The sequence below is a fragment of the Notechis scutatus genome, chromosome 1, assembly GCF_049901735.1.
Source record: "Notechis scutatus isolate UNSWTSFEM ecotype Mainland chromosome 1, rNotScu1.2, whole genome shotgun sequence".
In the NCBI taxonomy this organism is placed as follows: Eukaryota; Metazoa; Chordata; class Lepidosauria; order Squamata; family Elapidae; genus Notechis; species Notechis scutatus.
In genome coordinates this window covers 201,079,609-201,093,324 of record NC_142009.1, presented here as the reverse complement: position 1 = coordinate 201,093,324, position 13,716 = coordinate 201,079,609, and the positions used below count along the sequence as shown (strand labels likewise).

The window sequence follows — 13,716 nt, the reverse complement described above, 5'->3', positions numbered from 1 at the left end:
TAGCGATATCAGGATATATAAGTTTGGATTGACAATATGAGTTGTTATGTAATATAACTGTAATTGTGACTACGAAATGAATGCACAAAACTGATGAACCAACTGACACATAAGAGAGTTGATGTTTTAATGTTTTGTTTGTCTTGTTTGTTTGTAGAAAATCAATAAAATTGTTTTCAAAAAAAAAATTCACATTATCTTTTCTTATTAAGCAAATTTTTCCCTGTAGTTACCAATTAGAGTATGACACCTTTATATTCTTTAATTTTATCCATTCAAACTCTTATTTAAGCTTCAATGTATACCTTTAAGATTATAGCATTCAATATAATACATAACTTCAAATTGAGTTCTGCTTGGTACATTCTTAAAATAGAAACTATATTCTTAAAAAGAAAAAAATTATATATATATGTAAATAAAACACACATTCCATTCCAATTCAATTCTATCATTAATATGCATTAAAATCTTAACATCTTTAACATTTCTTTTCAATTAAATATCATACTTCCTTGGGAACACTTATAAACTTTCCATAGTTAATTCTTTTTTCCCCATATTTCTCACTTATATTTTTATAAATCATTACTAATAATTAAAAATGTTCCCTTTTAATTCTCTCAATCATTTTAATTCATTTATTAACAAACATCCCACTGCATTACAATAAATATTTTATCCATCATCATATTTTCTAAAGTTATTTCTATTTGTAATATAACAAAGCTATCTTATGTACCTTTGCAGAATCCCTTTTACAATTAAATTTTCACCCATTATCTCTAAACAAATTTATGGTTACAATCCTTATATCTTTTCCCTGTTTCTCCATTTCTTGTTTCTGTCTTTTACAACTTCTTTTCCTTGCCTTCTTCCCCCTCTTCTTCTCCCTCCCCTTTTTACCCCCTCATCTCTCTACTTCTAACTCTTTCACCTGTAATCCCCTCTTCTGTTGCTTTCTAATATTATACTTATCTTTCAAATTGTTCTTCTTTTTGGTTGTTTTTTCTAATCTTAAACCTTTCACTCTCTTTCCCCCCTTTTCTTTTTTCCCCCCACTTAAAATTATTTGATCATTAAAGATGGCTTCTTCTTTGTCCCAATCTTCTTGTTCTGCAAGCGTTCTCATTGTTGCTTCTTATAGTTCCAGATCTCCATTTCTAAGAATTGAAACATGAAGCCAAAAGAACTTCTCCCTTCTTGTGCGTCTTCTTTCCATTTTTAAAGTTCTGTTTTCAGTTCTTCTAAGAGTACCATTTTAAAAACTTTTAAACAACCACCCAGTTAATTTTAGTCATCTAGATGCAAAAATCAAAAATCACCAAGTAATCCAAATAATCCAAGGCTGTTTCTACTTGCTTCTTTTTTCTACTTTCTCTTCCTGGGGTTCTATTATTTTGTTGCCAAGTTTCCATTAAAATGTATCTTTGAGGAATCTTGTTAAAATTTCACTGTAAGTTCCTTTTAATTACAGTTCCATTCCTTAATTCCAGGCAGTCTCCTCCATTTTTCCAGATCCTGCCGTTCTATTCTTTTTTTTCTCCTTTCCAGCTTTTAAAAACTTTTAAATGTCCAGAAATCTTTATTATCCCTTTGACTTTTATTTTCAGCTTAGATGCCTATTAATGTCAAAGTGGATTTTTTTTTCCAGTTTCTTGCTTAAGTCTCTTAGCTGTCAGTATAAGGAAGGGAAGAAAAAAAACCTAATCCTTTTCCTTCTCTCTCTCCTTCGCAGCTTCAAAATCTTCTTTGGGAACAATGTTGTTAAGTTTAAATTCCAGGGTACCTTATTTGTTGCTTTTGCTGTTTGACCCGGTCAACCAAAACGTTCTCTTCTTATCTTCCTCCTGCACATTCTTTTCCGGTTGAGTTCTTCTTTGTGGTGGCCATTTCTGACCACCGCTACAACCGCCTTCGGGAAAGGGAGTAATGGCCAGCTGGGGAGGAGAGATGCGGCTCTCCTCAACCCTGCAGGCAGTCTCCCCCCCTCTTCACCACCTCTACGGGGTGGCTCGGGGTGCTCCAGCGGCGAGCATGGATCGAAGCCTCAGAGAGACGAGGTTTCGGTCTGTTGCCGAAGAAGCTCAAACCGGAAATTCCAGTCCAAACATCTTTAAGCCTATTAAAATCTATTTTATAAATAAGTATTTACTTCGTTGGCTATTTGTTTTACTTAGGTTGTATTCAATTTTTTGGTCTAGACTCTGCCTATATTAGATTATAGCTTCCATCAGAAGTTATAAATGTACACACAAACATATGTATGTGTATATTTTGTGTATGTATTTGCATACACATATTTGATAATAAGGGAAATTGCCATTATGCTTTGTTTGTGTTTGTATTTTTTTATTTCTACAGAGTTATCTCAAATCCAGGAGTGACTATTCTACTTTCTGGAACAACAATCATATGAAAACCATAGATGAGAGTTTTGTAAAAGGCAATAATATTTTATCAATAAAAAAGCTTCATACTTCTATAGGATGTCCTTTTCTTCCAATTAGTTTATGGACAAATTTGAACTCGCCCTTTGTTCAAATTTTACTTTAGAAATTTTAATACAGCAAATCTAGTTTTTAAACCTCTAATAAAATTTTCCTGCAACATTTCTAAACATTTAAATTGCACTGCAAATTTAAAATTGGATGTCTACCCAAAATGAATGCTAAAGTAGTTTTGTTCTTTACCATTCAGTACGTATTCATTTGAACAGGAACAATTCATTTTAAATAGTTCAGTTTAAGGTAAAATCGTCACTGAGCTAGTCAAGCCTTTTGAAATTAGGATCGAGATTTCTTCTGTATATTCAGTGTTAACTCTTTGGAAGCCCAGACTAAACCCAGGATTAATCAAAGTTAAGGGCAGTCCATGCAAGCCCAGGATGTCTACAACACAGAACTAATCTTTTTATGTATGAAAAGCTGATGCTGTACACAGTGACAGAATTCTTTAACCCAGAATCAGCTCTACTGATTACTTTAGGTGTCAACATTACTTTCAAGAGATTGTCGAAATCCTGTGTCACATGTTCCTATTGTTGTAAATTATTTGCTTTGATTGTTTGTACCTGGCTAGTTAGTTTGGACACTTCTTTGGCAAGTTCAATATCTGGACGTCCAAGCATGGTGACTCCTACTCCAGCATCTTTGCGACCTTTGCCTTTATATTCAATCTAAGATCAAGCCAAACATTTGAAAAAAACCAATCAATGTTGGATTTCATACAAATATGAAAGCAATATTACTTATATGTGTATTATATAAGCAACAAGTTTTGAAGCAGTTACACTGATTTGCACTCACATCGCTGACTAAATGGGAGACTTGTGTGGCCTTCATAATATCAGGTCGATCTGCCACAGTGGTATAATGGAGCTGTGATTTGGCATCTTTTTTATATTCAATCTACAGTAAGGGAAAAGAAGAGGCAGGTCAATGATAAACACAATATTTTTAACTAGAAAAGAAAATACTTTTAAAACTATTTTTAACTAAAAAAAAAAAAAGGAAAGACAACAGAAGGATGAAAATCAGCTAATATTTTGCCATTTGGTTTGCTCTGGGCAGGATCAAATCACCATATATATGGTGATTTGATCCTGCCCAGAGCAAACCAAATGGCAAAATATACTGTATATGAATACTTAGCAAAAGGGAGAATGGGGAAATGGAGAGGGGAGATACGAATGTAGTCATCTATGGAAGCTGTCATGCGCAAAGAGACCCTTACGCCCAACCCAGATCAATAAGGGTGGAGCTCTTGTGAGGCATGATTACATCTGCTCGGGGTGGGGGGTGTTCCTCACAGCCATTTGCTTCTGCCAAAGAAGGAAGAGTAACACCATAGGAAAAGTCATTGGAGAGAGGCAATTTTCTTGCTGTTTCCATACACACATTATCTCAGCAGCCTTCACAATTGCAGTCCCTTCTCTCACATCTGAAAACTATGTATTGAGTAGCCATGGGCGAAGAAGTAGCAATATAAATTTAACAAATAAATTAATTAATAATTTGCTTTTGATTGGATGAGCAGTTAAGGCCTCCCCTCTGACTCTGCTCAGCACAACCTCCCAGAATGTTTAGAAAGCAGAGCCAATAGTATAATACTGGGAAATTCAGCTCTGGTCCAGGATGATGCACTGGCTGGTGTTTAGGAAGGCTTCTGGGACAGGATAAAGGCCAGAGATAGAACTAACTTTTGAAACATAAACTAGGCTTTTCATCTGCAGAATATAATTCCACACATTCATGCTTTAAACTGGAATAAAAAAAGAAACTCAAAGTAAATCGAAACAAGTTTTTTTTTCTTTACATCTATCATGATGGAAATACATCTAGAATTGTTAGGGCAGTATATATATTTCAAAAGCCATGCCGTTCATGTCTTTTTTGCCCAAATTAACTCTATGGGGCATTAAGCACTCTGGAATTTTTTAAAAAAAATATTTCCAGGAAGTGAGAAATCAAATTATTGTGATATCCATCAGAACCTTATCAAATACATGTACTAATGAAACCAAGGAACCTTTAACCTCCAAAGCTGAATGCACTTTGAAGAGGAGCGGTAAGTATACTGTTCCCTCTTCAAGGAAGATGGGCAGCTCAGAAATGCAAAGAAATGAATAAATAACCAGTCATTTTTCTAGCAATTAGCATAATTAGTATTACTAACACTATACATACTTTCTATGTTTCTCCTTAGAGCTCCTTTCATTTTACCATTGCAACAGCAACCAGGTAAAGTAAGTTCGTTTGCAAAGGAGACTGATAATGAAGGTCCTTGGTGCTCTCTGAGCTTGGTTGTTTTCTTGCAGATGTTTCATTACCCAAACTAGCACTGATTACCTAGTTTGGGTAATGAGATATCTGCAAAAACAACAACAACCAAGCTCAAAGTCCACCAGGGACCTTTCATTTCAACTCTAATAACTCCTTTATTGGAGACTATTAGTTTCATAGTCCTTTATATATCCTGGTTAAATCATGATATCTTAATTCCAAATACTAGCAATACATTGAAATGGTTCCCTGATCTGCATCCAATAACAGATTGCGTATTATTTGTTAAGGAAGAAAGTGCAGAAATAACTTACAATACTCTGTTTCTTTGCCACATCCATGGCGTGCTTCACATCGGGAGGTTCCACCATATTGGAATAATCTGATTTGCCTTTTTGTTTTTGAAATTTCTTTTTATAATTTGTCTGTTTGGAATAGAAAGTTATACTTATTATTCTCCACTGAAAATCTGTTGATGTTTAAAATAGGAAAGACAAATTTAAAACACTGCTATCTGGAAAAAGGGATGTGTGAGTGTGTGCTTGTAAGGTAATAAGTTTTATTCTTTAGTTCTGCTGTAATTTTCCTTTATATTCTCAAATTCTTTGCATTATTGATTGAATTCAATGAGCAGCCATATTACTGAATTGACAGATAATAATAAAGTCAGTACCATCAATTATACAACCACATCTGTTCTTAATTCCTACTCATACTGAAATTTGACTTTTTCCCGCCCTCATTTCTATCTCCTTTCTAAATGTTCAAGGTATTTAAAATTCTTTTGTTGTGTTCATAATCAAGTTTTTAAATCATGGAAGTTCAAATGAGAGGAACACGTTCCAGATTTTTCAACAATTGCAATATCCCACAACATGTTAAGCCTTTATAGATTCTGAATATCTGAACAGTTGAAAGAACTGTTGATAAAGAATATCCTTCAGAAAACACTAAATTATAATTTACAGTGGAGAAAATATAGTTTCACTCACAAACACAGCAAAGGCAAATGACCATCTGCAATGTGAATAAAATGATGCAGAAGTAGCCTACCTCACTGACGTTACTGGTGACTTTTTTAACATGAACAGTATCCCGTGTTTCTGGCAATTTTGTGAAAGATCCATGGGGGAGATGTTTCTTCACATGCTCTTTGTATTTGTTCTATTTATCAAAAGACAAACAAAATATTTCAGAAATCACTTATCTTTAAGAAGAAGAAATTCTGAAGCCAAATAATTGCAAAACAAAAATGAAAAAGTCAGTTACCTCAGACACAAGAGAGCTAACCATCTTGGCAAGAAGGATCTGAGGAGTGTCTGGAACAGGAAGGATGCTTCCCCGTTCCTTGTTGTGCTTCTCTTTATATTTTAACTGGGGGGCGGGAGAGAAAGGAAACATGTTTTCAAGCAACAAACATAAACAGGATTCCACAAATGAGATTGCTAACAGTGAAGCATGTTGTTTTCTTCCCTTAGCTATTCAAAAACCAGGATAGCTTAGGCAACTATAAGATGTTTCTGAAATCAAAATGTAACCTTGGAGAATTCTTGACCTAAAACATCTTAGGAGAAGGATGTGATGGGTTACAAAACCTTTGTTTAAACATGAAGGTATTATTTGTAGTACTACTATTTATTTATTAAATTTATGTTAGCTAAAGTAGTATTTATTAAATTAATTCTATACAATAAAATGTCTTAAGAGGGGGTGTCAATAAACAATCTGAAACTTCCTGAAGGGAGTCATTTAACTGAAAACTTTGGGTCCTAGACTAAAGTTGGGAAGCTGACTGGCTTGCTCACTAGAGGTAATTCAATCTTGAGATTACTTGGAATTTACTAAGAATTTAGCACTACAATAATGGAGGGAAATGGGAAGTACAAATTAGAATTGGTTACCCAAATTAATGCCAGCAATCCCCGTAAATCATGGCAGGTGTTTGCTTCCATTTTTATTGTTATTAGTAGACATGAACCTTTTTTGGCACTTAAAACAATTTTTCTTCCAATTGGATTGGAATGTGAGATAAACCCTATTTACAAACCATTATTTGTAAACACTGCAAGCACATTTGATTACATTTATGTTTTGTTTCTGTTTAGCAAGAATGGTCAAAAGTGATCAAAGTTTCCATAGAAAAGATTTTAAAATACTCACATCACTTGCCAAGATTGCATTCTGCAATGCCAACACTGTGTTTTTGTCATCTGTTACAGACAACTTGCATCCTTTGAGGTATTCTCGGTCAAGCTTGTATTCATACTGCAAAGAAAGAAGGAATAATAGCAACAACAACAAAAAAAGAAAAGTATCTAAAAGTATCTAAATAGCAACAAACTGCCTTATTTCATCAGGGAAAAAAGTAAGTTTTCTTTCTCATTTGCTTACATCACTCTGTTGCAAGGATGTCTTAGCAGCTTGGATAAAGTCAGGTCTATCTATAGTCCAGTGCCAGTGAGCTTTGGTTGCTTCATATTTCTTCTTATAATCCAGCTATTTAATAAGAAATGTAAACATATAATCAAAGTGTTCTTGCAAAACTGACATTTTTTAGAAATTTAAAAGGTTATTGTAGTTTGCTAAATAGTTAATTCATCAACCAATCAATAGATATGATTAATAAGAATATTAGTCTGGGACAGATGTAAACTTTATAGAAGAGTGGTGTGTCTATGTCATGGTGTAATTGGGCAAATCACCCATCTATGTCTAAAAGTCATATAGATTTAATGAGCCATTTTTATGATGTTGCAAGATAGATGGAAAAAGATAAAACCAGTTTAGATTTTACCCAGGAATAAAAATACACAGCCTGACCATGTGCTCAGTTCTCTCTTTGGGAGGACACAAAAGCTAGTTGCCAGGATTCTATTTGTTAAATGATGATATCTTCATTTTTAACTTCTGGGTTGCATAAGGTTCCCCAAGAAAGTTGGATCCTGGGAATCTGTACTGCCTCTCCGTTCTCTATTAAGCATTTAACTCAACAAGATGAGTTGAGTGAGCCCATCCTCGTACTTCTGAAAATAGCCTGAGGAACATAAATACTTTGACTTTGGATTTTTATTAAAATATGACAAGTGGGTTCTTCAAATGTTCAACAGAGTGGGAATTGGGAACCTTGCTTTCCTAGTTTCCTTTGGAAGCCTTAGTCACCAATGATAACATTTAGATAAAGAAAGGGAGGGAGGGAGGGAGGGAGGGAGGGAAGGAAGGAAGGAAGGAAGGAAGGAAGGAAGGAAGGAAGGAAGGAAGGAAGGAAGGAAGGAAGGAAGGAAGAACTTACATTGCTGTTCACTTTGTAAGCCTGCTTAGCAGCTTTAATGTGAACTGAATCTGGTACCACATTGCAGTGAGATTTGTTCTGTTGATAGAGTTCTTTGTATTTCAGCTGTTGGAAAAGCAGAAGATGAATGTTTTACCGACATAAGAAAAGACAGAACCAAAGCTATCGCAAAAACTTTATTCATGCATTTATGCTAGGCTGGATTGCAGACAATTATTTAAGGCTGGCTGGCTGTATATTTACAACAACACAACCTAAATTCAAAGCATATCAATTAATAGTCTTACACAAGAGGGGCATTTCATTAGAAGGATACAATTGTAAAAAATTACTTACTTCACTTATTCTGTCCATGACCTTCCGTACGTGGAGAATCATGGGAGTATCGTGAATGCTAGTATACCCCTTTGGTTTGGCTTTCTGGAATTCCAGTTTATAAAGAATCTAACATAAAAAAATAAATAAAGTTAGCACATGTAATGAAATCACACCCAAAATATCCAATCCCTCTTCATTCCTTAGTTATCTCCTATTGAATGTTGTGACTGGCTTGAAAAATGCAACTATCCAGTCCAGTCCAAGAAAAACAAGTGACATGTCTACTACCTCCATCTAGATCTGTCTGAATAAGGCATACAAATGTTGTATCTACAATCACAACAATCTTAAAACTGGTTTGTTTGATCTCCTATATTTGAACAATCAGCCAATGAAACAATCATTTGCATGCACATAACATATATAGGTCAAAATGAAGAAAGTGGGTGATAGCATGCTAACTGAATAGCCTATACTGCATCTTAGCTATCAGACATGAATGATGGAGCTGATGGCACTCTCTTAATTATCCAACTTAAAGTCTTCTTGAGGGCATCTGTAGAGAAAATTGCCAATATATTCAGCACACACATATATAGAACAACAAAAACAAAAGCATGACATTTTAATTAACTTTTGGCATTGGATTTTGTATCATTGAGGTGTGGGTCTGCTACCAGTCAGTGAACATTGTATACTTGAGGATACGGTTTAATATTTGGTGTATTTGACAAGTGTGTTTGAGCTCAAATCCATTTAATTAGGAAGGTTAGTGACTAGTCTCTATTTCTTAGTCCGAGAAGTTTGTTATGGCAACAAAACTGAGGGGAAGCCAAGAATTCAAGAAACACAGAGCTTCTTGAAGATATGTGACCCATATCTTCTCCACAACACACCAAAAAAAACCCAAAACCCATCACTGATTTATCTTTAAACTTACTATTTAATTTGAAAATTTTCAGTCAGTCACTACTATTTCCCTATCTCTCCCAAAATAATAATAATAATAATAATAATAATAATAATAATAATAATAATAATAATAATAATAATAATAATAATAATAATAATAATGTTGCTTGACACCACTTCTCTCAAATCTCAGCACTTACATCACTGATTAGCTTGTTGACTTTAGTAGTCCTCAGATGTTCTGGAGTATCCACAACACTTGTAAATTTGTCCTTTTGTTTTTCATACAGCCTTTTGTACTTGTACTGTGAAAGGAAAAACAAATAACAGTGATATAGGGAATGGCAGCGACAAAAACACCGCCAATACACCTTTTCAAAAGGGAGCTAGAATTAGCCTGCTCACTATCAACAGCTGCATAGAGGTCAACTGAAACTGTCTATGTGGGGAGCGAAGCCCACACAACGGAAATGTCAGTTAGGTGGCTTTTGGTTATGCTGAATTCAAAGGAAGCCAACAAGATGCAAAAAAAAAAAACAAAAAAACCTGCAGAGCACACATTCAGGTCACCTCTCAGTCATGTAACTTTGGAGTGACTACTATGAATCATCATCTCTAACCCTCCCACCAGCTTGATATGGGAATGGATATGAGATAATCCCATATATCCTTCCTGGGACAGGATGTGAACATGATAAATAAAAGGAGTTAAATTAGCAAGATTTCACCCAAGTAGAGGAAAACATGGGCTGTGCTTGGAAGGATCTCTTAAAATGAATAACCAGAGTAGGTAAGTTACATCTTTTAGAATGTAAATTTAAGAATTTGTGAAATATTGATTTATTCATTTTATAGTGTTTCCTTCCTGTTGTAATCTGCTCAGACTCAGGCTGTACATATTTTTATAAATTATTGTACGTAGCTGAAAATCTTGGGGAACCTTCTATTTACTTATACATAGAATACCAGGACCTTAAAAATGGTATAAAGACAAGAGAGAAAACATAACCATTTTTGTGTATGCATTATAATGAAAACAGCAACAAACGCATGCACAAAGACATAAATTCATGCACAAAGAATTGCGTGTATAAAAAACAATGACAGCATATTCTAAGAGATTGCTGACGTATTAATGCCATAAATAAAGCATGTGTGTAGACTAGATGCAAGGAGATTGAATGTAATTCTGAGATTAGTTAACATTCCAAATCTAAAATTATTCACATATAAAAAACAAACAACCTATTAATTTTAGGGCAAGTAAATAATAAAGTTTGACATCATAATATCATAATATTACTTTTATTATGAAGTAAATCAATTTAGATTATCATAGTATAAACTAGATTTATATAAGATGGATATTCGTTCACAAATATCAATGCTGCTTTATTTCCAAATATGATTTGTTTGTGAATCCAAGCTTTGGAGTTTAAATGTGAGCAGATAGACTTAATCTTCAGGTAGCTGCACATGATAGAATAGATTATGAATGACTGATATCTCACTTTAGAATTGGGCTTATGGAAAGCTTGAGGATTGAATTATGAAATTCTAAACATGAATGCCATTCTTGGATTGTCAAGCCCTTCAATGCAGCTATTCCAGCTTGTACCTGCTTAGAGAATGTATGTGATGTTTGTATTAGAACAGGTGAACAATGACTGTCATGTGCACAGATGTTTCCTTTCCAACATTTAACAAAAACCGAGAAGGCTTTCCAAATACAGATCAATAATTTCTGGGATTTGTGTCTCCCCAGAAGGAGAATAAATATCATAGTTGGTCCCCAATGCAAGTTGTCCTGATGAAGGTAGGCTGGCAGGGAAACGAAAATAAATTGTATCTATTTGTATTTGCAGGGAATGAATGATCTAAAATAGCATATAATATAGCTAAGGGGGAGGGGTATGTTTACTATATATATAAATGCTATAGACAGGTGCAGCTTTGACCTGGTGTGCAGAAAGAGAGACACATGGTTGTTTTCTCCCATTCATTGTCTTACTGGTTGTAAAGAATTTGCTGTAATATGTAGCAAATAATGGCAACATTCAAATCAATTCTACTCCTTTAATGAAGAGTTTTTATGTTTATTGGACAAAGCTTTCTTCAGTCAATTCACCATATTCTGTCGTGTGTGTTGTACTGAGGTTTAATGTCTACCGTGGACTATTATATATATTTAATTACTTCACATTTAATTAATATGAAGGATTTTTTAATCCTTCAACATTCACTATTGTCACATCAACATTATGAATCCACTATAACTGCTGCTACTGCTGCTACTGCTACTGCTACTACTGCTACCACTACATCAACTACTACTACTTCTAGGACAAAACATTACCTGACTACACTGATACGTGTTGTACAATGCTGTCAGCATATCTGGTCGCAGAATTTCATAACATCCCCGTTGTAGGAACAACTTGGCATTAGACTTATATTTATTCTGTTCATGCAAACAGCAACGAAGCACACACAAAAAAAGACTTGTGAAGACAACAAAAAGAGCTCTAGATCCCAGGTAGTGAGATTTAGGCCTTTGAAATACTCCTGTATTCTCAAAAATCGCACCAATGAATGGCATTTGCTATAGGCAGCATCATGAATAATGTCATAACTGAATAACTGAACACCAAAAGAGCTATCACCGCACCCAGAGCTGCCCTTTTAATAAGAAGAATATAGGACTAAACCAGACCTATTTCTTTTTCAGTTGAAATGTAGTAGAGAAGTCATCCTCATCCATTGGGGCATAGTTCATGAGAACACAGAGTATGGACAGGCTCACTCAAAATGCTACTGAGCAATTTTGGGTGGCAAAGTACAAATAGTCTTTCAGTACATGAAAGACATAAAGTTTTGACTATCCCAGATCACACCTATTACATCGCGGACTAGCGACACTTCAGACATGTAAAAATGGACATCCACAAATGACACCAGCCACATTTTGGATGTCTTGACCAACTTTGGCCAACAGTACCTGACTGCTTAACTCTCCTCCCCATTTGGCCAGCAAGGTTTTAGGGTCATCCACCACCAAGGAATACTTATCCTTCTTCTTCTCATAGTCAGATTTGTACAATTTCTGTTCAAAGCAGCATCAGGAAGTAATACATGGAGAGGCATAAATTTTAACAGCAATGTGTCAACTATATAAAACATTTTTAAATTACTCATTAAATCCATTCACCCATTCGGAAAATAGAAAAGATTCTTATCCCCGCTCCTTCCTGAAAATAGTTATACATATACATTTAAAACATAACATAATCTTATATATTTAAACAGAACAGCCCTACTTAAAAAACAGCCTGAATAATAACTTTATTTCCAGGTCCAGCAAGAATAAGGTTGTTAGTGTTAAAGATACAGAATTAAAACTTCAGATTAATCTTCAAGTTAATCAAAATACTAAGTTCAACTGCATTATGACTAATACAATTAGTATATACATATATATATGCATTTCAAAATATATAAATGCTTGTCATATAGGTTCAAATTAATAGTCTGGACTTAACTCATTAAAGACACAAAGCAAAATATAGAACATATTTAACTAAGGGCAGAGTTACAGCACCAATTAATTTCGCTGTCCTGAATGAGATTGACTTGAAATATATTTACTTCATAGCTGCAAATGTAGGAAAATGAACTTGATTTATATGAAATAGAAGATTTATGTATTCAGCAGAAATAAAGTGGCCTAAAACACAGAAGTATCTTGGGAACATGGGAAATTCTCATTTTTGGGGTGTTAAACACGCATTATTATTGGAGTTTATAAAATTATTTTCTATTCTTTATATGCTTAATATTTTCCTGATTGATTCAAACATTATTTTATATCAGACATGAGAACATCTAGCTTGTGGATGGGTATTCACATCTTCAAAGCTGACTTCTCAGGGAGATCCTGCTACTGTTCCCAAATTTCTTAACTCTCTTCTTTCCTTCCACTCATCCAATTCTCTTTAAGTTGCACCTTAATATAAACTAGTTAGTTTTCTATGATTGGATTTACTTACACTTTTCTAAAAATGAAATAGGGCACTATCACAAAGAAAACTCAAGCTCTTTTCATACCAAATCTTGTATGTCTAGGATTTCTTTAAAGAAAATTCATTGTGAGTTTTTCACACACCTTCTTAACCCTACTTCTATACATGTGATGCCTGCAGTTCCAAAAACATAATCAAGGAATCGTGAAGATATTATTCCACCTAAGCTCTCTAGATATTGACATGTATACGTAAATGTTTTTAGAACACTTGTCCCTTTCACAAAATCTTTAGTCAACTTTTCTTTATGTCAGATCTCTTTATGGGTGGTTCTAGCAGTACACACTTACCCTACCCTAACTGGACCTCCCTCCCCCAAATCACCATTTTGGAA

The 13,716-nt window shown here is 34.4% G+C and overlaps 1 protein-coding gene across 50 annotated transcripts in view; it reads right to left on the bottom strand.

Annotated features, from left to right (window-relative positions):
- The window catches only part of NEB (nebulin), a 235,737-nt gene that overhangs the window by 42,825 nt on the left and 179,196 nt on the right, over positions 1 to 13,716 (bottom strand). For all 50 annotated transcript variants that reach the window (XM_087949995.1, XM_087949996.1, XM_087949997.1 and 47 more), the window contains exons 149-159: positions 12,302 to 12,406; positions 9,504 to 9,608; positions 8,410 to 8,517; positions 8,074 to 8,178; positions 7,176 to 7,280; positions 6,945 to 7,049; positions 6,054 to 6,158; positions 5,838 to 5,948; positions 5,099 to 5,209; positions 3,309 to 3,410; positions 3,074 to 3,178 (exon numbers count right to left, since the gene is read on the bottom strand). In XM_087949995.1, the coding sequence (XP_087806121.1) occupies positions 3,074 to 3,178; positions 3,309 to 3,410; positions 5,099 to 5,209; positions 5,838 to 5,948; positions 6,054 to 6,158; positions 6,945 to 7,049; positions 7,176 to 7,280; positions 8,074 to 8,178; positions 8,410 to 8,517; positions 9,504 to 9,608; positions 12,302 to 12,406 (1,167 nt within the window). The remainder of the gene's footprint in view (positions 1 to 3,073; positions 3,179 to 3,308; positions 3,411 to 5,098; positions 5,210 to 5,837; positions 5,949 to 6,053; positions 6,159 to 6,944; positions 7,050 to 7,175; positions 7,281 to 8,073; positions 8,179 to 8,409; positions 8,518 to 9,503; positions 9,609 to 12,301; positions 12,407 to 13,716) is intronic.